This window comes from Aspergillus ambiguus (assembly GCF_047715705.1).
Source record: "Aspergillus ambiguus strain CBS 117.58 unplaced genomic scaffold BDV59scaffold_18, whole genome shotgun sequence".
NCBI lineage: Eukaryota > Fungi > Ascomycota > Eurotiomycetes > Eurotiales > Aspergillaceae > Aspergillus > Aspergillus ambiguus.
Window position 1 is genome coordinate 88383 of NW_027395531.1, and position 20949 is coordinate 109331.

At 55.6% G+C, this 20949-nt stretch overlaps 8 protein-coding genes across 8 annotated transcripts; 5 read left to right on the forward strand and 3 right to left on the reverse strand.

Moving 5' to 3' along the window:
* The first annotated feature begins 148 nt into the window (after positions 1-148).
* Positions 149-2420, forward strand: lcbA (serine C-palmitoyltransferase subunit lcbA). The gene is made up of 3 exons (XM_073696286.1): positions 149-721; positions 784-1294; positions 1353-2420. Exons 1-3 carry the CDS (start codon positions 393-395, stop codon positions 2025-2027), a joined length of 1515 nt encoding a protein of 504 aa, XP_073547389.1. The 5' UTR covers positions 149-392; the 3' UTR covers positions 2028-2420.
* On the forward strand, positions 2390-4196 carry scw4 (putative cell wall glucanase (Scw4)). The gene is made up of 4 exons (XM_073696285.1): positions 2390-2546; positions 2608-2879; positions 2930-3042; positions 3108-4196. Exons 2-4 carry the CDS (start codon positions 2813-2815, stop codon positions 3945-3947), a joined length of 1020 nt encoding a protein of 339 aa, XP_073547390.1. The 5' UTR covers positions 2390-2546; positions 2608-2812; the 3' UTR covers positions 3948-4196.
* Positions 4197-4236: 40 nt separating this feature from the next.
* BDV59DRAFT_179334 (uncharacterized protein) lies at positions 4237-6957 on the reverse strand. The gene is made up of 7 exons (XM_073689896.1): positions 6737-6957; positions 6545-6637; positions 6362-6480; positions 6062-6293; positions 5905-6005; positions 5696-5858; positions 4237-5644 (listed from the first exon to the last, which is right to left on the reverse strand). Exons 1-7 carry the CDS (start codon positions 6780-6782, stop codon positions 4389-4391), a joined length of 2010 nt encoding a protein of 669 aa, XP_073547391.1. The 5' UTR covers positions 6783-6957; the 3' UTR covers positions 4237-4388.
* A 55-nt stretch (positions 6958-7012) lies between these two features.
* On the reverse strand, positions 7013-10029 carry BDV59DRAFT_179336 (class I alpha-mannosidase 1A). The gene has a single exon (XM_073689897.1). The coding sequence runs from the start codon at positions 9742-9744 to the stop codon at positions 7249-7251; it is 2496 nt and encodes an 831-aa protein (XP_073547392.1). The 5' UTR covers positions 9745-10029; the 3' UTR covers positions 7013-7248.
* A 602-nt stretch (positions 10030-10631) lies between these two features.
* atgI (autophagy protein ATG9) lies at positions 10632-14059 on the reverse strand. Its single transcript, XM_073696287.1, has 2 exons — positions 12863-14059; positions 10632-12804 (listed from the first exon to the last, which is right to left on the reverse strand). The coding sequence occupies exons 1-2, from the start codon at positions 13585-13587 to the stop codon at positions 10701-10703; spliced, it is 2829 nt and encodes a 942-aa protein (XP_073547393.1). The 5' UTR covers positions 13588-14059; the 3' UTR covers positions 10632-10700.
* A 797-nt stretch (positions 14060-14856) lies between these two features.
* BDV59DRAFT_179341 (uncharacterized protein) lies at positions 14857-15417 on the forward strand. The gene is made up of 2 exons (XM_073689898.1): positions 14857-15086; positions 15138-15417. Exons 1-2 carry the CDS (start codon positions 14938-14940, stop codon positions 15232-15234), a joined length of 246 nt encoding a protein of 81 aa, XP_073547394.1. The 5' UTR covers positions 14857-14937; the 3' UTR covers positions 15235-15417.
* Positions 15418-15715: 298 nt separating this feature from the next.
* BDV59DRAFT_37742 (uncharacterized protein) lies at positions 15716-16516 on the forward strand. Its single transcript, XM_073696288.1, has 2 exons — positions 15716-15769; positions 15851-16516. The coding sequence occupies exon 2, from the start codon at positions 15901-15903 to the stop codon at positions 16318-16320; it is 420 nt and encodes a 139-aa protein (XP_073547395.1). The 5' UTR covers positions 15716-15769; positions 15851-15900; the 3' UTR covers positions 16321-16516.
* On the forward strand, positions 16051-20930 carry BDV59DRAFT_179342 (GTPase-activating protein BUD2). Its single transcript, XM_073689899.1, has one exon. The coding sequence runs from the start codon at positions 16712-16714 to the stop codon at positions 20513-20515; it is 3804 nt and encodes a 1267-aa protein (XP_073547396.1). The 5' UTR covers positions 16051-16711; the 3' UTR covers positions 20516-20930.
* Positions 20931-20949: the final 19 nt, after the last annotated feature.

Consider the following 20949-nt stretch of genomic DNA (forward strand, 5'->3'; position numbering starts at 1 on the left):
TTTGAGGTGTACTTGTGTTGTTTATGTATGATCATTAGACTTGCGGATTTCTGTGCTGTTTCTTTTGTCCACTATCATCAATATCGATTTTGACTTCACCTGGAATACACTGTAGCTGTAGCCGATGAGCCGATGGGATTCCGGAAGGATTGACAGGCACCAAAGTAGCAAATCGAGTGCAGCCTGAGGAATCGATATCACGTGCCGGATCCGGAAATTGCGTTTCCTCCGTCTCATCTTCTCCAAGACTCTCCTGTGCTGCGCGATTCCCTCGGACGGTCTCTAGGCAGATGCTCTAATATCGTTATCTGGTTTCTTCTCTCCGTCGTCTTCTCTTTTGTTGTCCTGTTTCACCCCCTCGCGCCTCGAGCGCCGTCTTTCTCCCACCCATCATGGACATCCAAGAGACCCAGCGTCTCCTGACGGACTTCCTCCATGAGCTTGCAAACCTGTTCCACCGTGTCCCCGGCTCCGCGATCTTTCTACGCTATGTGAAATCGAGTTACCAAAATGATCCCATTCGCTCTGCGGTTGAGCTGTTCCTCTTCCTCTTCGCCGTGCGCTATTTGCTCGCCCCGAAGTATTCGACCAAGCCCGGTGTGGTGCAACTGTCGGAGGATGAGATTGACGATCTTGTCGATGAATGGACCCCGGAACCTCTCGTGGGAAAGCCGACTCCTTTGGAGGAATTAGAAGTCGACAAGCGGACCGTTATTGTTGGGTAGTCTCTCCTAATAATCCCCCTGTCTCTTATCCAGGCTAATGTGTGCCGCCTTCCTGCAGCCCTGTCGGCCCAAAGTCCAAACTGTCCAATGGTCGCACGGTGGTGAATCTCGGCTCCTACAACTTTTACAACTTCAATACGAACGAGTCTCTCAAAGAGAAGGCCATCCAGACCCTCCGGAACTACGGCGTCGGTCCATGCGGTCCCCGTGGATTCTACGGTACCCAGGACGTGCACATGAAGACGGAGGCGGATGTTGCATCATTCCTCGGCACCGCCTCGTGCATCATTTATTCCCAGGCTTTCTCCACCATCTCCAGTGTTATTCCGGCGTTCTCCAAGCGTGGGGATATCATTGTCGCCGATAAGGGCGTCAACTTCGCTATCCGGAAAGGCATCCAGATCTCCCGTAGTATGGTCCGGTGGTATGAACATAATGATATGGAAGACCTGGAGCGTGTCTTGGCCAAGGTCACCAAGGAGCAAGCCCGGAAGCCGCTTACGAGACGGTTCATCATCACGGAGGGCCTGTTCGAATCCTATGGAGACATGGTCAATCTGCCCAAGATCGTAGGCCTCCTTGCCTCCCCCCGGGTGCAGAATGCTGGATTGGCTAACCGGACGTTAGATCGAGCTCAAGCTCAAGTACAAGTTCCGTCTCATCTTGGATGAGTCGTGGTCGTTTGGCGTTCTTGGACGCACCGGTCGTGGCGTTACGGAGCACCAGAACGTTGATGCTGCCGAAGTGGACATGATCGTGGGCTCGCTGGCCGGCCCACTGGTTGCCGGTGGTGGCTTCTGTGCTGGTTCAGAGGAGATTGTCCACCACCAACGTATCTCTGCTGCCGCCTACACCTTCTCGGCTGCCTTGCCTGCCCTTCTTTCGACCACCGCCAGTGCCACAATCAACATCCTGCAGAACAGCCCCGAAACGGTATCGCAGCTGCGGGAGCATACCAAGACTTTGCGGGCCCAGCTGGATCCCCGGAGTGATTGGATGTACTGTACTAGCGCGCCGGAAAACCCCATTATGATCCTTGCGATCAAGCCTGAGGTGGTCTCTTCGAAGAAGCTCTCCCCGGAGGATCAACAGTTCCTTCTCCAGGATGTGGTCGATGAGTGCCTCGCCAACGGCGTGCTTATCACCCGCCTGAAGACTCTCCAGGATAACTTCGAGCCGAAGCAGGTCGTGCCGCCGTCGCTCAAGGTGTGCGTGACGATCGGCCTGACGAAGAAAGAGATTGAAAAGGCCGGGACTACCATTCGTCATGCGATTACGAAAGTACTGAGCAAGAAGAAATAATTCCTCCTAGAGGGATTCATTTATCCTGATTAATGTTGCCACGACGCTTCAATCTTTTCGGTGCCCTATGACCATCCCTTTCTACCATGCCTTTTTGGTGCTTCTTACCTGTAAACCTTTCTTGCACCCTGTTGTACATCATAATCTCCCGATTTCTTCAGTGGACCGCCCGCCATCCAGCGGAGATTGGCCGTTCTACCCTCTGTTCCCCTTCGGCTGCATTGGTCCTGCAGATATCATTAGACTTTACACTGTCTTAATACAAACTTGGTTTTCTTCCATTACCATCTGAGTTCCTGTTGCCGAGCAAATTGCTAAACAGGGATGAATCTAGGGATAGAGATGTGGCCTGAAGCCCTCGCCACATGGGAAATGCGCCGACGATCCTGTTTAAACAATAATTACGAATAATTGTGCAGTCTAGTATCCTGCAGTTGCAAAGACCGACTGGTTCATTCCTGCTTATGAGGCTGGTTTCCATGCGTTCCTGAGGGTGAATGGGAATCGCCTCAAATATGAGTTCAGACATTCCTTTATCGTCAGATTGCTTCACTACATTCCTTTTAACGGCTTAAAACAGGGCAGACCCTTCTAACCCTGTGAATCAGGGACATTCCCCTTCAATAGACCTGGCTGGACCAGTGAATTGGAACATTTCAGTGTGGTATATAGCTGTCCCTCCAGCCAGTCTGGGTGGGATCTTCAACCCTCTTTCTTCCTTCTCTGTTCTTTGATAACTCTATCTCAGCTTGGTTTCACACAATCTCACGCAACAGGTTGACAGCATGAGGTGGCTAGTCCACGTTCTAGCTGTGCTGCTGCTCAGCTTCCACGCTCGTGCTCTGCCCTATGGTATGATATCCGCACTGCATGTGCCTGTACCTTGGTTAACGCGGACATAGATGGCCAGCTGGTGAAGAAATCTGAGCAAGACAATCCCAATGGGATACTTGCGGCAAACGATGACAATTTTGTCAACATCAACGTTGACCAGTCCATCTCCGCCAACATCGGTGTAAGCGCCCCTCCCCTCAGTAAAAGACCGTCCAGTAAAGGACTTTTCTTAACAATTGACCTTAGCCTTTCAATGAGGCCTCCAACCCTGGACCAGACGCGCCAGCGCATCCGCACGCCCAGCAGCGCCGTTTCGGCATCTCATACTCCCCTTACAACGACGACGGCACCTGCAGGAACCAAGCGCAGGTCGACAGCGACCTAGACAAGCTGCCGCACTACGCGTTCGTGCGCATCTACGGCGTCGACTGTGACCAGACGAAGAAGGTGGTGAACGCCGCGCACAAGCGAGGTATGCGCGTCTTCGCCGGCGTCTTCGACCTGCAGAACTTCCCCGCCAGCCTCGACCCCATCATCGACGCCGCCCACGCCCACGGCGACTGGTCCATCTTCCACACCATCAGCGTCGGCAACGAGCTCGTCAACCGCGGCCACGCCTCCCCGGCCCAGATCGTCGATGCCGTCCACACTGCACGCCGTCGCCTCCGCGCCGCCGGCTACCACGGCCCCGTCGTCACCGTCGACACCTTCGACCGCCTCATCGGCCACCCCGAGCTCTGCCACGCCTCCGACTACTGCGCCGCAAACTGCCACGCCTTCTTCGACTCCACCCAGTCCGCCGACGGCGCTGGCGCCTACGTCCGCAACCAGGCCCATCGCGTTTCCGCCGCCGCCGGCGGCAAGCGCACCGTCATCACCGAGACAGGCTGGCCACACCAAGGCCAAGCCAATGGCCAGGCCGTGCCGTCGGTTGCGAACCAGCACCGCGCGCTGACGGGCGTGTCGCTTGCGTTCCATGAGCGGCCCGGTGACCTCGTCATGTTCTCGTCGTTCGACGATAAATGGAAGCAGGACGGGCCGGGTACTTTTGGCGCGGAGAAGTTCTGGGGGATCCATCACCGCTGATCTTGGCGCGTCGTCCGTCGCATTGCCGTGCTTTGTGACGGGGTGCTTTCTTTTCTTTTCTTGTCTGTATCTTTTGACATCCGTGCTCACCTGTGGTGTCGCCTCTGTCCTGACGGCGTCTAGTGTGCCTCGCGCGGGCCGCGATGGCTGCTAATGCTGGGTGGACTGATGGATATATGACTGTCACCTGGTTCGCATTCGTCGTGTACTTATCTTTTGGTTCTGAGAATACATACATACTTTCCGGACGGTCCAGTAACAGCTACGCACCCAACCCCATACCAGCTCACTGGGCTAGAAAACCAGGTCATATTCTACTATGCTAAACCCGCTATGTGACAAACAGAAGACAGACTATCCAGACGAATAGATAACAAACAAACAAACAGCGCAATCCAAACGCCGCCGCCATGCTACCCTGTAGAAAGCAAGCAAGGCACCTCAATGCAACGAGACATTCTGCACCGCCTCCTCCACGCTCACCGGCGCCCCGTCCTGCCCCTGCCTCTCCACCGGCGGCCCAACAGACGCCTCCGAGCTCTTATCCCCCGAGTCCGACGGTAGATGGCGCCCACGGCCGGCACGGCGCGCCCGCGGCGGCTCCGGCGGTAGGCTGGGCTTAACGGACGGCGGTGGGTGCTGCGCGCGCGACGGACTCGACAGGGGCGTGCAGTGGCTGGAGATATGGTGCGGCGGCACGGCGGGATGGGTGGACCGGCGCGGGGGCGGGACAGCCGGCGGCGGGTTGGACGCGGACCGTCGCGCATGCGCAGGCACCGGCGGTGGAGCTAGACCCGACGTCGTGGTAGAGTTGCGGCGGTCAGGATCTTGCTGGGGGTGTTGCGGGGGGGTGAGCACGCTTTCCGGGGTCGACGCTGGCGTGATGATCGGGCTGCCTAGGACCGAGGTGGCCGCAGGCGTGTCGGTGGGGGTGACTTCTTCGTCTGGGTGGGTGCGCCGTCCGCGCCAACGCCGCGTCTTCGGCGGCAAGGGCTTGATTTTGGGTTTGGGCTTGGAGGGACTGCCCGGCGCGACGGGGTCGGCGCGGCTCGGGGTGATGACGCCGGGTTTTTCGTGCTGGGTGGCGACCTCCTGCACGCTGAGGCTCGACGACGAGGCCCGTTCGAGGTGCATGCCGAGGCGCTGGGCCTGGCTTGGTTTGCGGCGGTCGGCGAACTGTGACAGGTGCTGAGTGTCGAGTCGGGTCGGGGACGTCGTGTCCGGGGAGCTGTCGTCTGTGCTGGAGGAGAGCGTTTGCGAGGTGTCAAGCGGTGAAGCGGCGGGGATGGTGTCGGTGGGAGACGGCTCGGGGGGATCGCGCATCCAGTCGACGGTGGCACAGCGCACGACGAGCCGGCGCGTGGTCTCGTCGACGTCGTCGAAGTGCATGATGATCTTCTCGTGGTCGGCGTCGCCGTTGGAGAGCTGGCCCCGGACAAGGAGGTTGAGCATGCGCTTGAGCTCTTCTCGTTTGTAATGCGGGGGGATTTTCAATTGCGTGTGAGCCAGCAGCGGGTAGAGAACGCGGAGGTACGTGTGGCGCAGGGCGGATGCCTCCTCGGGGAGATCCAGGAGGTTCCGGATGAGGATGTCGACGAGGACATGGAGGTCGTTCGTGTAGAAGTATTCGTATGTGCGGGGGGTGGTGAAGATGAGGTAGAGCAGCTTGAGGGTGAGCAGCTGGAGGGAGGTTTCGGCTGCGGGCGTTAGATATACTGTATACTTCCCACCAGAGAAAGCGAACACACCTTCTCGATTGATAAGGAGGATGATGTTCTCGCCGAATGTCTTGTAGAGGTTTCCGTGCATCGACAGGATCTTGATGACCTTGTTGGTCAGGGCATTGGAAGACGACTGGTCATCGTCTACGGGGTCGTGCGCCGAGATCATGAATTGCTCGTTCAGGACCAGCTAGCGGGATCAGTGTGTGCCCATTTGCCTTCGGGAAGGTACTCACCAGAACGCGAATGACAGGGTAATGGTAGGGGTCGTTCACGTCGTAGGAAAGGTCCTCGATGATATCGAACAGACCCTTGATGAAGTCGTCGTCCACGAGCACTGGGGTCCCACGGTTAACCACCATATCAGGTCTCGGAGATCCGATAGTCACCCACCAAGATCCTCAATCTTGATCCGCTGGATCCTGGACATCTCGTACAGCAAGTCCATCAGCAGACGGTGGAGTCCAGCTCCCTCGGAGCCCCTCTTCTTATTCTGAACCTGGAGGAGCTCCAACAGCCGCGCAAACGTGCCCTCCTCGTTCATCGCGCGCAGAACCACCTCATTCCGTCGTCCGTCAAAGATAAGAAAAGATGTGATGATTGCGAGCGTATCGGGCTCATCTTCCTGTGTCACGAGCGCTGTCAGAACCGCCCAAGCATGACCCAAGCCCCACCACAACAGGGGAACCGCACCTGTAACAGCCCATAGATCATCTGTCTCCGCACGTAGTCGGCATGAGTCGTAAACAAGCTAGACGACAGCAATTTGTACGAGCATCGCGAGACGGCCAACTCCGACTGGAGGTATTCATCTGTTATGCGCACACCGTCAGCAAGGGCCCACCCCAAGAAGCCAACCGGATAAAGAGATCGAACCTTTGTACTGGGTAGCGAGATTCAAGTACGACCGCAATGCGTTGTCGATGAGGTCTTCGGAGGAGCAAGGGGCAGAGACGATTTCTTGGAGCTCTACCGACGATGAAGGTTAGCTCGACGGCACGAGACCGCGAACGGGGAGGAGACCAAGCGATTCTCGGTCTGCAATCGACGCATACGAGGGGAACTGACCGTCCCAGAACTGTTGCTCATTCTCCAAGGAGACCTCAGACTCCATTTCCCACAGCTCGAGCGTCGTCGTCGTCGGACCTGTCGAGTCTCTGCACTCATCCCGTCTTGCGCCCGTCGCGAAATGAGTGGGAGGGGATCTCTCTCCGAGAGGGGAGAGGAGGGAGGGAGTGGGAGAAGGTTGTTGATGTTGGAGGTTGCCCGGCGAGCGATCAAGAATGTGGCCAAGTTGATGTGGGCGGGGAGATCCACTTACGTAGTCATCGGCTACCAAATGCGGTAACATCCTAAGTGGACGTCGAGGTAGAAGTATATGATTCGGTTATATGCTACTAATACTACTACTATATGCAGTACACCTGGTATCTATCGACAAAATAAAAACGCAGAGCAATGTCATAACCCCGTCTAATGCAATACACGCAATAACCATCACGATGGACGTCTCAATGGATGGGCTTCGGTGTTCCTGTCTTTCGTTAGCCTTCGTTCAAGCCCGATCCCAGCATCCACACTTACAGAACGAACTCGTCCAGACTGACCAAGCTCGGGTCGCTGAACAGCAGGTAGAAGTATTTCAGTGTCTCTCCCAGCCAGAACGACTCCATCTCGTCCTTCATCTGGGGGTGGTCCACCGTCACGTCGTCAATCGCCGAATTGGCAAACTCCGTGCGCGTGTATTTCGATATCGCCTGGAACATCCTCCAGCCCTTCTCCCGCCAGTACTCATCACCCGTCATGCGGTACATGATGAACACCGACTCGATGGCCTCCGGACGCAGGATGTACTTGCGCGACGGGATATTGACCATCCCCGGCGGGAGATGCTCGCTCTGGATGCGCGACATCACATACTCCTCGTGTGACGAGTCCGAGATCGAGCGCTTGTCATCGCCGTCGGAGCTCTTGCTCGCATCTTCCTTCGAGTCATCGTCGGAGGTCGCGATCACATGCCACTCGCGCTTCCCGTGGATCGAGTTACCGCCGCTCTTTGGTTGCGGCGGCTCTCGCTGCTTCTGCGCCTTGAGCTCGTTGATCCGAGCATTGCGCTCTTCCGTATGGGGGTCCAGCGCCAACCAGTACTTGCTCTCGCTCCACTCGCACGGTTTGCCCTTCTCACACGGGAGGAGCAGGAATTGCTCGGGCATGATCCCCGTCTTGGTGGCTTCATAGGCCCACACGCAGCCGTCGGTCAACTGTGCCGCGAGCTCCATGTCCTGCTCGATACCGAAAAGTTTCGAGCCCATGGCAACCATGCCACCTGCGAAGCAGCCGAGATGCGTTCCTTCGTACGTGTACGTCGTGCGCTCCGTGAGGGACGTTTTCCGGTTCGCGACCTTGGCGGAGGCCAAGAAACGGATATCGCGGCCACCCTTGACCATCGGCTGATAGACAAACTGCTCGCGGACGACATTCATGGCCCGCTCGTACATGCTGTGGTACTGTTCGTTGAGACCGCCCAGAAGCATGTACTCCTTGGGAAGGTATTCATAGGTGGAGTCGGCGAGAGCCGCCAGGCTGAATTTGTGGAAATGCGAGAGCTGATTGCTCAGTCCCCCGGTACAGCTCTGCGCGCCAGTTGGGCGATTTTCATACTGCTCCAGGTTGGACTTATCGACGGATAGCTGATCGTAATCTGCAGGCTGCGCGTCGTCGTGCAGGCCGTCAGCCTCGCGTCGATCGAGGAAGTTCTCGTAGCTTTTCGCATCCGTGGGCATTGGTCTGGATATCTGCGCCTTCGGGGCGTCCGAGGCGTCCTGAACCGGGGTAGGCATGCTTGATGGCACTGCGCGCTCATACTCATTGTTCAATTGGGGGCGGGCGTTTCTGCATCCCGACGCATCCAGTCGGGTGGGCCACACGCCGGGTATCACAGTTTCACCCTGGAGGACCTCGAGCTCGTTGGTGATGCGCGCGATCGCATCGTAGTACTTATCTTCCTTGGTCAGCTGGGCCAGACGGGTAAATTCCACGGATAGCGAGCCGAGTTCCGCGAGGACGGCGTCGGAGTCGGCGTGATGCGGTCGAGAGGTGTGGTCCGGGGTCCAGTTGTAGAAGAGGGTGGGCATGCGGTTCGGAGTGTCGAAGGCACCGATGAGAATATCGGCCAACTCGATGGCCTTTTGCAGGAGCACCTCGTACTTGTGACCGGAAAGATCATAGGCGCTTAGCAATCCACCCAGATAGCGGATGGTGGTCTCGAAGATGGGGATATCGTGGCGCTTGCTGGTGGTGAAATCGATCTTCTTCACCTGGTCGACCGCGATGGCAAACTCCTCCTTCAGATCCATAATCCAGAGGGTATCCAGGGTATCGACCAGGGTGGCGCCCCAGCCCATGAACGGGTCCCGATAACCCCCGCGCTGGGGTTTGATCTCGTCGTGACCCATGGCCGAGGCCTTGTACCCGTTCCAGGCATGTTCGAACTCGGCCTTGACGGCGTCCAACCGATCCAGCCGGCTCATCTTATCAGAAGTCGACTCGTCTTTGAAACTGGCCTGTAAGCGTGGTAGCTCTTTGGGTGTTCCCGTCGGCAGCTTGATGATATCTTCTGGAGCCAGCGGGAAATGCTCGACTGGTTTCTCCCAGTGCAGTTGGGGACCATGGGTATCGCCAGCGCCGATGTCGAGCCTTCCGTGACCATGGGAGGTGAGCTTCGACTCATCTTTGGACTGGGAGTCATGCGACGAGGAGGAGGATGACTGTTTGGAGGAATCGTCGGTAGATAATTTGGCGTCTTCGGACGAGACGTTGGACGACTCTTCGGAGAGATCTGTGTTCTCTGAAGGCTCAGAGGCGTTGGAATCGGAGGATTCTGGCGAGAAACCATGCGGAGAATCTGGCGCAACAGGATCGGGGGGTGATGGCGGGGGAGGAGAGTGGTGGTCGCCCAGGGGAGGAATGTCTAGCGTGATGGTCGAGCCATCGCGATGGCGAGCAAAATGAACGAGAGCCAAGAGAAAGACGGCAGCGAAGGCCAGGAGGACTCGATACCGCCGGGCTCGAAACATGGTCGGCCGGGAGTAAACAACGGGGGCGGATGTGACACGACGCGAGACGGGAAGGCAAAAGGAGGAGGAGGATGAGGGTAATCTAATTCAGATAGAGAGGGGGGCGGTTGGAGGTGGAGAGGAGGGAGCAGTAGAAGAGAGACTGATAGACAGATTAATCGAGCGAAAGCAGTAGGGGATCACGAGACAGGAAAGAACCGAATGGAGTCATTCTGCGAACGGAATGGACCGTTTGGATGCGGATAGGAGAGATGGAAGGATGTTGGTGGAGGAAGAAAATGAACGGATGCAGTGAAAAACAAAGCCAAGAGCGCCGGTGTATTATTTCTGATATTGCAGTACGGAGTACGAGAATCGACCGACTGATAGTTAGTGGCCCTGCGAGCGAGATGTCATACACATCAGATCCCTCCTTGCATCTGGGCTTGGCGGCCGTTGCAGAATGCCATGTACATTCTATTCCCACCTATCTCCATGACGAGACGGCCGTCTCTCCCTTCCTGCTCTTCCTCCTCCTCCATCTCGGTAAACAAACATCATGGTGCCATGTCCCCGGATCAGCAGCCGAGGGATCAGCGGTCGGTGCGCCTGTGAGGTTCCAGACTTTCACGAGATCAGATCCTGTCGAGTATGCGTACGCGTACGCCATACCACAGCTGCCAGAGAATCCATATCCCCTGGACTCCGAATCTATACGAGCGATGAGGGATCCGATATACATGAATACATCCATGGTCCAATCGAATGTTCCTGAATTACAGGAAATTAAAATCCTTCATTGGTGGCTCGTTGCTATTTTTAACTCCCGCGGGATGACATAAGCCCGTTCCCGCCCTCCCACTGGTCCACTCGCGGAAATTACAGCCAATGGGCAAATTACGTCCCAGATGAAGATGAGGTACATCGAGGTATCCAAGTTGATTCTCTCTATCGCTGGCAAATAAACCCATCCTCCTCTACAGTCCAACCGTCGTCCGTCCCCGGTTATCCTTGCTCACTCGCTGAAACTGTTGGATCAGCCCCAGCACCCCCGCGCCGCCCGCAATCTCCTCCAACTTCTCTCCCTCCTCGTCCCCGTCGTCCACATCCCCGTCCAAGTTCATCCGCCATGACTCTCCCAGGGTACTATCGCTCGTGCCGATCCCGCCGCCGCTCGATCCCGTTGTCGCACGAAGGGACCGTTTGGCCGTTGTGCCGCGAGTCTCGGTCGACCGCGACTCGCCGTCGTCCTCGATCGGATCCGAGAGCGGTCGGGCCAGACGGGAGAGGCGACTTCGCGGATACGACGGCGGCGCGCGGGTTACCGTTCGGAAGCCTGATGCGGATGGCTGATGGTGCGGATCAAGAAGGATGGACGGAGCTGGGGATCCGTACTCCCCGGCGCCAGCGGCAGCGGCAGCGGCAGCGGCTCCCCCGAACCGACCGGTGGGCCCCAGAGTGGACATTCGGTCCCCGATATTGCCCATCTCCACGGCCGTAGGAGATCCCAGCGTCGGGAACGCCGGCGGTGGATGGAACGGTCGTTTGTTGTTGTTCGGCGCCTGTCCCGGGCGGCTGGTCCCGTAGTGATCCAAAAACCCGTAGTACGATGCCAGCATCTTGCCGTCCTTGGTGGAGAAGTAGTCGGCCCGTAGATCCTGCCTGGCCGGTTCGCGGCGTCCAGCGTCGCCTTGAGAGAGGACGTTGGTGCCCTTCTTGAAGTCAAACACCGCAAAGGAACAGAGATACCCCATCCCGTCCACGTGCACGGTGAACTCGCGGAAGAAGTCAATGAGCCGGTCGCTGCATTTCGGCAGACTGAACCAGAGTATGAACGGAGTGAAGATCATGCTCAGGATCTCCTCCAGGAAGATCACGATTTTCATCTGGTACAGCATAGCAAAGTCCTTCCGGACGTCGTCGCTGTGCAATCGTCCTTTCCAATGGCTTGGGAAGTAGTGCGTGAAATTGATCACCTCGAGGAGGGCATATTCCGGGTCAAAGACCGTGGTCTCTTCCGGCACCAACCCGCGCGCAACCGCCCAGACAGACCCAAAGACCCCCAGGTAGAAGAGGACGGTGCGGTCGTGCGTGATCTCAAAACCCAGGAATAGCTCCGGATCGACAATGGATGCCAGAGCCAGCACGGATACCACTGCACCCGAGACGAACGCCACGAATCCCGCGACCTGGACGGTCTTGTCTTTGGGGAATTGGTCTACATACCGACTCGCAAAAGGGTAGGACATGTTGATGCGCCGCTCGAACAGGTGCCAGAGCTCGTTGAACTCGCGGAACTTCCATTCGGCCAGAGGCGTATACTGGCGGGAGCCGATCTGCGCCGGCGTGTTCTTATACTCGTTGAAATAACGGAAGAAGTAATGCATCAGAAAATAGACGACGATAAACGGGGCGATGAAAATATTCATGACTCCGGCGAAAATAAACCGTCGACGCAGACCCTCGCTCAGAGCTTTACGATGAGTGTCCTTCAGGAAAAGTGTCCTCACTTGGCCTTGCTCGTTGAAAACATAGTCCATAATGCAAAGATTGATGCTCCATTCGAGAGTTCGGGAGAAGAGCTGTCGGTTTCGGAAAAAGGGAACGGGGAGGGTCAGATCTAAGATGTCTTTGTTCACTAACGCAATCAAATAATTCTCCTTGCGCATGAGCCGATTCGCAATGTCGTGGGCGTCCATCCGTTGTTTGGACTGGCTCCCCATGAATCTGCGATGTTTCGCGGAGACGGCCCCCGCCGTCGCTGGGTTTGCATCCCTGAGAGTCATAAGTCGGCTGACAACTTCCTGCCAGGAGATCGTCTGGATCTCCTCATCGGAGATCCCGAGCAAGTAGTAATAAAAATCGTGCATGTGCTTGAGCCTTCGAATGTCTAATAGATATTGAAAAGCTTTCCCGACCCAGAACACCGTCAACAGCCATAGGAGAAAGGTAGCAGATATGGACATCTTCCGGGTGCAGCTTTGGATGAGGATGTCGTCCAAGGTCTTGCTCCCTCGAACATTCTGGTAATCAATACAGCTCGTCAAAAATGTGGTAAAACCCACGACAAAGGCAAATGTTCTGTGGCAGTGATCGTTACAACCTGGAGTCTGACCTTGATGGGGAGAAAGAGACATACAAGAGACCCAAGACACGGTTTAGCAGAATAGACCACATCCCGTTGCCTAGAAAATACGTATACACGTCCTTCAAGAAGTTGTCTAGGTTCTCCACATTAGCCCACATCCACATGGCTTTCTCCTTCGGATCAACAGTGGCCAGCGTTGGATGGCCCCAAATTGCAGCCGGCCGTGCACGCCGCTGGTCGTTATGCAGTGGCAGTCGTTGCCGAGCAGAATCCCATCGCACCCGATCTCCCCGAGACGAAGGGCCAGGTACGGGCGGTTCCTGGTCTGCGAAGATGTGGGAGCTGGGGGGAGGTGGAAGTCGAGACTTGAGGTCCTCATCGTCCTCGCGCCCTTCTACCAACAGGGAAGCGGGAACGTCGTCGTCCTCTTCCGGGTCATGAGGCGAATTCGCATGCATCCAGCGGGGACGGCTCGATTTACGATGGCGAGAGGTTGATTTCTGCTGTCTATCGTCTGTGGTTTTTCGCTGATTTGGCGATCGAAGAAAGGGTTTACCCTCGCTCGGACTCGATAAATCATCCCTTCCTGCATCGGCTAGGGCCTCCTCCAGCTCACGGTCACTAAATTGCTCGCGTTGGTCATCTTCAAAGGCTAATCCTGCACGTTCCTCGACATCAGAAGCATCCGAGTCTGCGTCATGTTGGCGTATCGTCTCGTAGACTGAGGGGGACCCGTTTGGAGGGAGGAAGCGCGACAAGACGTTTGATGCCATCATCTTGATCGATACTATTTGAATACGTGTGCAGCTGCCATGTAGTAATGTTCAAGGCATCCGAATAGAGGAACGGCGCCTAGGCCGGAGCTCGGAGACAGTCAAAGCCCATCCATCAAGGAGTTGACGAGGGAACCGTAGAGGTCACTCAAGGCGACAAGGGGCAGATGCAACAGACACGAGTAGGGGATTATGTGGACAGGTGAGTGTAGGGTATTCCAGGTAGTTGCATCAGAGAGATGAAGCGAAGAAGGAGGAGGAGAGGGGATGCGATGGAAGGTTGTGGTCGTTTGACTTGTCGGAACTATCACCGGTGATCCGCCCTCGTGATAAGGAACCGATGATGCAGGCGGTCAGTACTCGTGCCTGAGGCGACTAGCATCACTGGTCAGGTGACCTTACGGAAACACTTTTATCCGGCACCGAAGACATGCCGAGTGATTATGTAAAGAACCATGCATGAAAGAGGAGTCTCTGACGACACGAGTCATTCCAAAAGAACCATCACCTTTGCTGATTGGCCATATGCTTCAGATCCTCCCATCTTTGGTTCGTGCGGGGAGGTTCATGTGTTTCTTCGGTTCTTTTCTTACGGTTCTCTTGAGAACCTTGGCTGTACGGAGTAGGTGCAGTAGTCCGGCCATGCCCAAGAACCGGGACGCATACGGCGTATGGAGTACTGGACCCCCGCCAATGCAGGTCATCTGTGGTTGACGAGCCAACCGGACGACAGTCACTCTTCCACTGTATAGAGGACGTTCAGAAATACGCTGAGTGGTACCTGACGCTCTATTCAGGATGGGTTAGGCTTGGTCAAGGCAAAGGTCGAGGGCTCATCGATTTGATTGTGTGATCATCAGCTCATCCACTTCGGGTTCCACTGTCGGTGAATAATTCCGTGCGCTTTTGGAAGCTTGGATTCCTTTTCTTTCTTTTCTTTTTTTTGGAGCTCTTTTACGAGCCTCCGCTTGTGTAGGTGTACTATTCCCGTCTGGTTTTGTTTATTGTCCATCTATACCCGGTGTATGGACTAGAACCGATTGTAGAGATGCGATCTCAAACTGGACCAGGAATTAGACGGTCCCAATGGATGGATTCTCAATACGGATAATCATGATGCACAAAACAGGCAGGAGTCAGAGATGGGTCGTGAAAGGAACCCAGCGGAGTCATGTCAATGGCACTAACAATCTATTTTCTAATCCGAGTCCCGCCAGCGCACGCGGCGGCAAACCACCCTGTCGGTGACGAGGCTACCACGAACGACAGGATGATGAACTCTTGACGGTCGTCCTCCGTAGATTGTGGCGACGAGACTATTGACCGGTAGGAAATAATCCCTGCAAGGATGTGATGATCGCTGGCCTTCTCCAGGGATTGGGCCTTCCATCACAGCTGAGCCACCGGAGGGTGGGATGGTGGATACTGTTTTGTCTGACTTTATCGGTTGGGATCCATATTTTCGGAGATATGGAAGGGGGTAAAATTAGACTATTGAGTTTCTGGGCGGTATTAGCTCCTGAACCTCAGCAGCACGAGGGGATCAGACATACGGAAGAGGAGCTTTGCCACCAAGACCGTGCGACTCGGAGACCTGGAGGGCTGTCCGTTGCGGAAGATGACCGACTATGGCCAGCGAAGGGGGCCTAGTCTCGAGGCGAGATCAATCTGGCGCGGATGGACCATGGACGAAGAGTGATCTTTCCTGGAGATTACGCTATTACGGAGATAGGAGAGATACCCGCGAAGTAGGCCAGATGTTAATGATCAGGGGGATTCAGTTGGGGTCTCGCTGATGTTCCTGGAGTAATTCTTGAGCGTGGTAAACGCAGGAGGAAGTTATTATCTCTACCTAAAGTACATATTCCGTCTCTGTACTGCGTATGGCGTACCCTTAGAACTGATACTGCCACTGTCCGACGACGGAGTACTCCCCCCTCTTTCCTCCGCGTCCCAAAGAACCCTTTGCTTTCTGCTGGGTTACCTCATCGAAGATCACAGTACACTCCATATGGCACACAGCTGATGCCATACCCTCGACGAATCTTCGGTCTCTCCGCAACCCCCATATCTAAGCCAACAACCGAGCGAGAACGGACGGAATCCCAAACGGGCATTTGACCCTACTGCGTAAAGTGGGATCTGCAACGAGCTGGGGAATGTCTTGTCAGGGTTGAGCAATGCTGTTCATCCACCCACCCACCCACAAATAATTTTGGGGATCAAATTTTCCCATCAGCAGCAGAATTCTGACCGGGACGTCCAGCATTCCCGGTGGTTCATCCGGGGGTTTTGAACCTGAAGACCATCATAATAATGATATCACGGGTCCGGGAGGACTGTTACCGTACCGATACTGTCCGCCTTGGCTTTCCGACCCTCCCATTCGTCCTTTCCCGCTTTTTTCATTCTGCCGCTTTCCGTTGCTGGTTCCCATTACACCCGGCTAACGTAACCGACCATATGGTCTTTCCCAGCACCACTACCGATACTCACTTACCTACGACCGTCCAACTTCTCCATCATCACCACCACCACTACCACCGCCATCAACCCCCCACGCTCCCGGCGACCTCCCTCCCTCTCCATTCGAATTCTTCTTCGCCTCCCTCTCTTCTCTTGAAGGTGTTTCTTTTCGTTTCTTCAGAATCACCTTGTCTTCTATCTCTAATTGCTCTCGTCTTTCTCCCTTTCTCCACATCTATCGCCCCGTCCGTCCTTTATTTCCGCCGTTAAACCTCCCCCCTCCTCCTTCTCCCCTGGGTTCCCAAAACCACCCCTACCACAATCACCATCTTCGTCGCCGCCGTCGCTTCTGGGTCCAGTCGTTTCTTTGCCTCCTCTTCCTTGCCAGAACGCGCTGGTTTCGAACGAATGTGCGACTCGACTTCCGTCCCTTTTACCGGACTCCATGCGTTCTTCTAGCGATCCATTGGACGATAAAGGCCCTCAATTGTTCGAGGACGGTTGCGCAGCGTGTGTTGGGTGCTAGTGTGCTGCAAGGTAACATTATCTCGAGCCGTTCATTGCTTCCCTGCCAGTGTCTTCGCCCGCGTCGTGCCTGTTGTGTAGCGACAACCCCTGCAGTGCCGCTACGGCCCCAGTCTCGTCCTGCACTGCTGGGAAGATGGAGTCGGAAGGTTCAAATGGCTTTAAGCGGAGCTCCTTCCATCAGGGTGTCTACAGTCGCCCCGTGGAACGCCGTCCCAGCAAGAAGTCTTCCTCCAAGGATCGTCATGGCATGGTCTATCCGGATAGTTTTAGGGACACCAGCATTCGCACCGTAACGCCCGACTCTTCCTCCGAACCCGCCCACCATTCCCCTCTGTCGGAGGCGGAGTATCTTTCCAGTGCCGCGGCCTCGCCCCGTGTTACCCCCCGAACGCGAGCCCCCGACGTGGAATCCCGTCGCGAGGTTTATCACTACTACTCCACCGGCGACGAAGAGGACATCCAAGCAGAGGCAGCAGAGGCGAAGAGTCAACGGAGCCGGTCCCGGACGACCACCCTGGATGATCAACGGAGTGATATCTCGTCAAACTCCTTTTTCGCGCGCACACGCCATCGTCTCGGGTCCATCAACACTGCTGCCCCTGCCCACCCCAAGACTCCGGAGGATCTGTCCACTTCAATCGGTTACCCGTCGATCCACTCGCCCACCTACTTCACCCAATCTCTCGGTCGTCAACGATTAAGTAAGGCGCCTCCAGTATCAAATGTCCTTACAGGATCCTCCGTGGGCCAGGCGTCGTCGCCGTTGTCGAGCTCCGATGCCTCCAGGATCCTGCAACTGATGAAGACAACGCGCGGGAGGATGCATGGGATTCTTTCGTTCCGGACGGCCTCCACCACCGCTTGGACTTCGGGTTACTGCGCCATAAACGTCGCGACCGGCAGTTTGATCTATCAGGCCAAGGGAGAGCCCGCCCTAGCCAAGACGCTGATTCCGGATCTCCGTGGTTGCCAGGTTCGTTCGCGTGTCGATCCAGAGCTGGGCACAAACTATCTCAGCGTCTCAACCTTTACCTCGGGCCTTGGTGTCGAGCTGCGACCCCATGTGAGCGAAACCTTTGATTCCTGGCTTGCTGCGCTGCTCTGCTGGCAGCCAATTCGACCGAAAGGGGTGCAGAACAAGATGACAAAACCGCAGTCCGTCGCAATAGGTGACCGCCGCATTGCTGACCGGCGACGTAACTCGGAAAGCACCGTTCAGAAAGAGGCCGCGATCATCAAAGTTGGGAAGATGCTCCTCTGGGACCGACCGACCGCATCGGGCGCCCGTCCTTCCTCCGGCCGCCGCATCTCCACATACCGCCAACAGCGAGCCCTTTCATCGGCATGGCAGAAAGTGAGCTGTACGTTGCAAGAGAATGGCGCATTCAAGCTATTTACAGAGTCCGATATCACTCTTGTTACCTGCATCCAGTTGTCCCAGCTGTCCCGTTGCGCGGTACAGCAATTGAATTCCTCCGTCCTGGAAGATGAGTTCTGCGTTGCCATCTATCCACAGTACGCCGCCCATGCGGTGTCGGGGCTAACCCGGCCCGTGTACCTTGCCCTGGAAAGTCGTGTCCTGTTCGAAGTGTGGTTTGTGCTCCTGCGCGCCTTCACAATCCCCGAACTCTATGGTCCCAAAACTTCCATTGAAGACGACGGGACCCGACCGCCAACGTCGACCGAGACGAACGCGGGGAGTATGAAAGATATGTTCAGAATCGAGAGAAGGCTTACCGTGCGCGTGACGGAGGCGAAGCTCTTCCCCAAAAGGGCCCCGGAAGAATCTTCCCGAAGTCGAAAGCAAGCCAAGTCCATCAGCAGCAGTTCTACATCGGTAATGAACGACTACTACACTGAGGTCCTCCTGGATGGGGAAATCCGCGCCAAGACGGCGGTCAAGTACCGCACCGATAATCCCTTCTGGCGAGAGGATCTAGTTTTCAATGACTTGCCGCCCGTGCTGTCTCAGGTTTCATTGCTCGTCAAGACCCTCAACCCTACCCAGAAAGACTGGAGTCTCATCGCGCACGGATCTTATGCTTTGAATAACGACCCTAACCCGATGCGCGTGTTGGATGATGTTGAGATCTCGTCCCATGACGCCACATACGGTAGAGTGGACCTGAGACTGGATGATCTAGAGTCGGGCGTGGAAACCGAGAAATGGTGGCCCATTCTGGACGACCGGGATCAGTCCGTGGGTGAAATGCTCATGAAAGCCCGAATGGAGGAAACCGTGATCCTGATGTCGGATGAATACGCGCCAATGTCCGACCTGCTTCACTCCTTCACCAACGGTCTGACCATAAACATGGCCCAGGTCATGTCATCCGAGCTCAATCAGCTCTCTGAGGCCCTTCTGAATATCTATCAGGTTTCGGGCACCACTGTCGAGTGGTTATCGGCACTGGTTGAAGATGAAATCGATGGGCTTCACAAGGACTCGACCGCAAACAGACTCAGATATACCACGAGGATCCATTCTAACGATTCTCGCGAATCTAACCAGGATCGAGAAGTCCTCGTGAGGGATATGGGCCGCACTGCCACAGTGGAGGCTAATCTCCTTTTTCGTGGGAATTCCTTGCTTACCAAGGCGCTTGATTATCACATGCGCAGGCTTGGTAAGGAGTATCTCGAGGAGACCATTGGTGAGCGTCTGCGCGATATCGATGAGAGTGACCCAGAGAGCGAGGTCGACCCGTCCCGGGTGCATCGTTCGGATGATCTTGAGCGCAACTGGAGGAACTTGATATCCCTCACTACGAGCGTCTGGAAGTCGATCGCTGGCTCCGCATCCAGGTGTCCTGCGGAACTGAGGCTCATTTTCCGGCATATCAGAGCTTGTGCGGAAGACCGTTACGGTGACTTTCTGCGCACAGTCACTTATAGCAGTGTCTCGGGGTTCCTATTTCTGCGTTTCTTCTGTCCGGCAATCCTCAATCCGAAGCTTTTCGGTTTGCTGAAGGATCATCCTCGGCCTCGGGCCCAGCGCACGCTCACTCTAATCGCAAAGGCCTTGCAGGGTCTTGCTAATATGACGACATTCGGCAGCAAAGAGCCTTGGATGGAACCAATGAACAGGTTCCTGTCTGGCCATCGAGCCGAATTTAAGCAATTCGTGGATTCGATTTGTGCCATTCCAGCGGACCGACCAACACCCATTGTCACACCGTCTTATGCCACGCCAATTCAAATCCTGTCTCGCCTGCCTCCTCCTTCCCGCGAGGGCTTCCCTAGCCTCCCATTTCTGATTGACCATGCACGGAGCTATGCCAACCTTATCCGCATCTGGCTTGATTGTGCGCCAGAAAGACTGGAGGAGCAGGAGGAAGTCGACCCGTCCATCAGGAAATTCCACGAAGTGGCCATGCGCCTCCACGAACGGACCAAGGAATGCTTAGACAAGGCGGAGCAAGCGGAGCGTCCTAGTGGAAATCTCGAAGTCAAATGGGAAGAATTGGTCGATGCAATGGAAAGGTCGGCGACATTCTATGACGAGAGCTCCAAGCCTACGACCCCAGCAGCGGAGACAGCCGTTGCTGGATCCACGTCGGTGACCGGCAGCCATCGCAATTCCATCGGATATTTCGCCTCTCGCCCTGGGCTCCCTCGCAGATCAACTGATTACGCGGCCGAAGCGCCCGATGAGGATACTCCTCCAAGTTCATCGTCCGCAACATGGGATCAAAGCCGAATGCCCTTCTCGATACCCCGATGGTCTGAAGCGCGCGACAGCACAAGTAGCTCAAAAAATTCCTCGACCTATTCTCTCGAGTACCATGATACCACCAAGGCGCGCAGGTCTAGCATGACGCGGGAGACCACAAGCAAATATCGGTTCTTCGACTTTGTCCCTGCGCCATCCAGACGCAAAGCTAAGGATCGGGACCATGCTCAGCAATCGCGCGAGGAGTTGCGGAACGAAATCTAATCCCACTTTATTTCGTGAGGACTGCGGCTCTACGATATAGTTGGCATTATGATCCACGCAACGTGACATGATAAATTTCTCCTTATTTATGCATTACATTGAGCCGTATGGCTGCATTTCCGCCTTTGTCAGCCTGCTCTTTGGAATTTTCTCCCTCTGGTTGTTTTGAATACTCCTTGACAGTTGGACATCCAAACAATCCGTCCCTAGGCGGAGTGCCGTTTGTATAGTCCGGGGCTTACTCCGATCCCACCGTCTTTTGATGTACATTTTTAGCCCTCTTCTCTTTCTGCCGCCCCTTACATATGTGCTGATGATTTAACGCACTTCCCCTTATAGTTCTAGTATCTTGCCCCTTCTTCCCCCCTCTTTTGGAAAGCATTTTTTTTTTTTTTTTTCATGGTGTTGATACCCTGCTCTGATTGCTGTTTTGC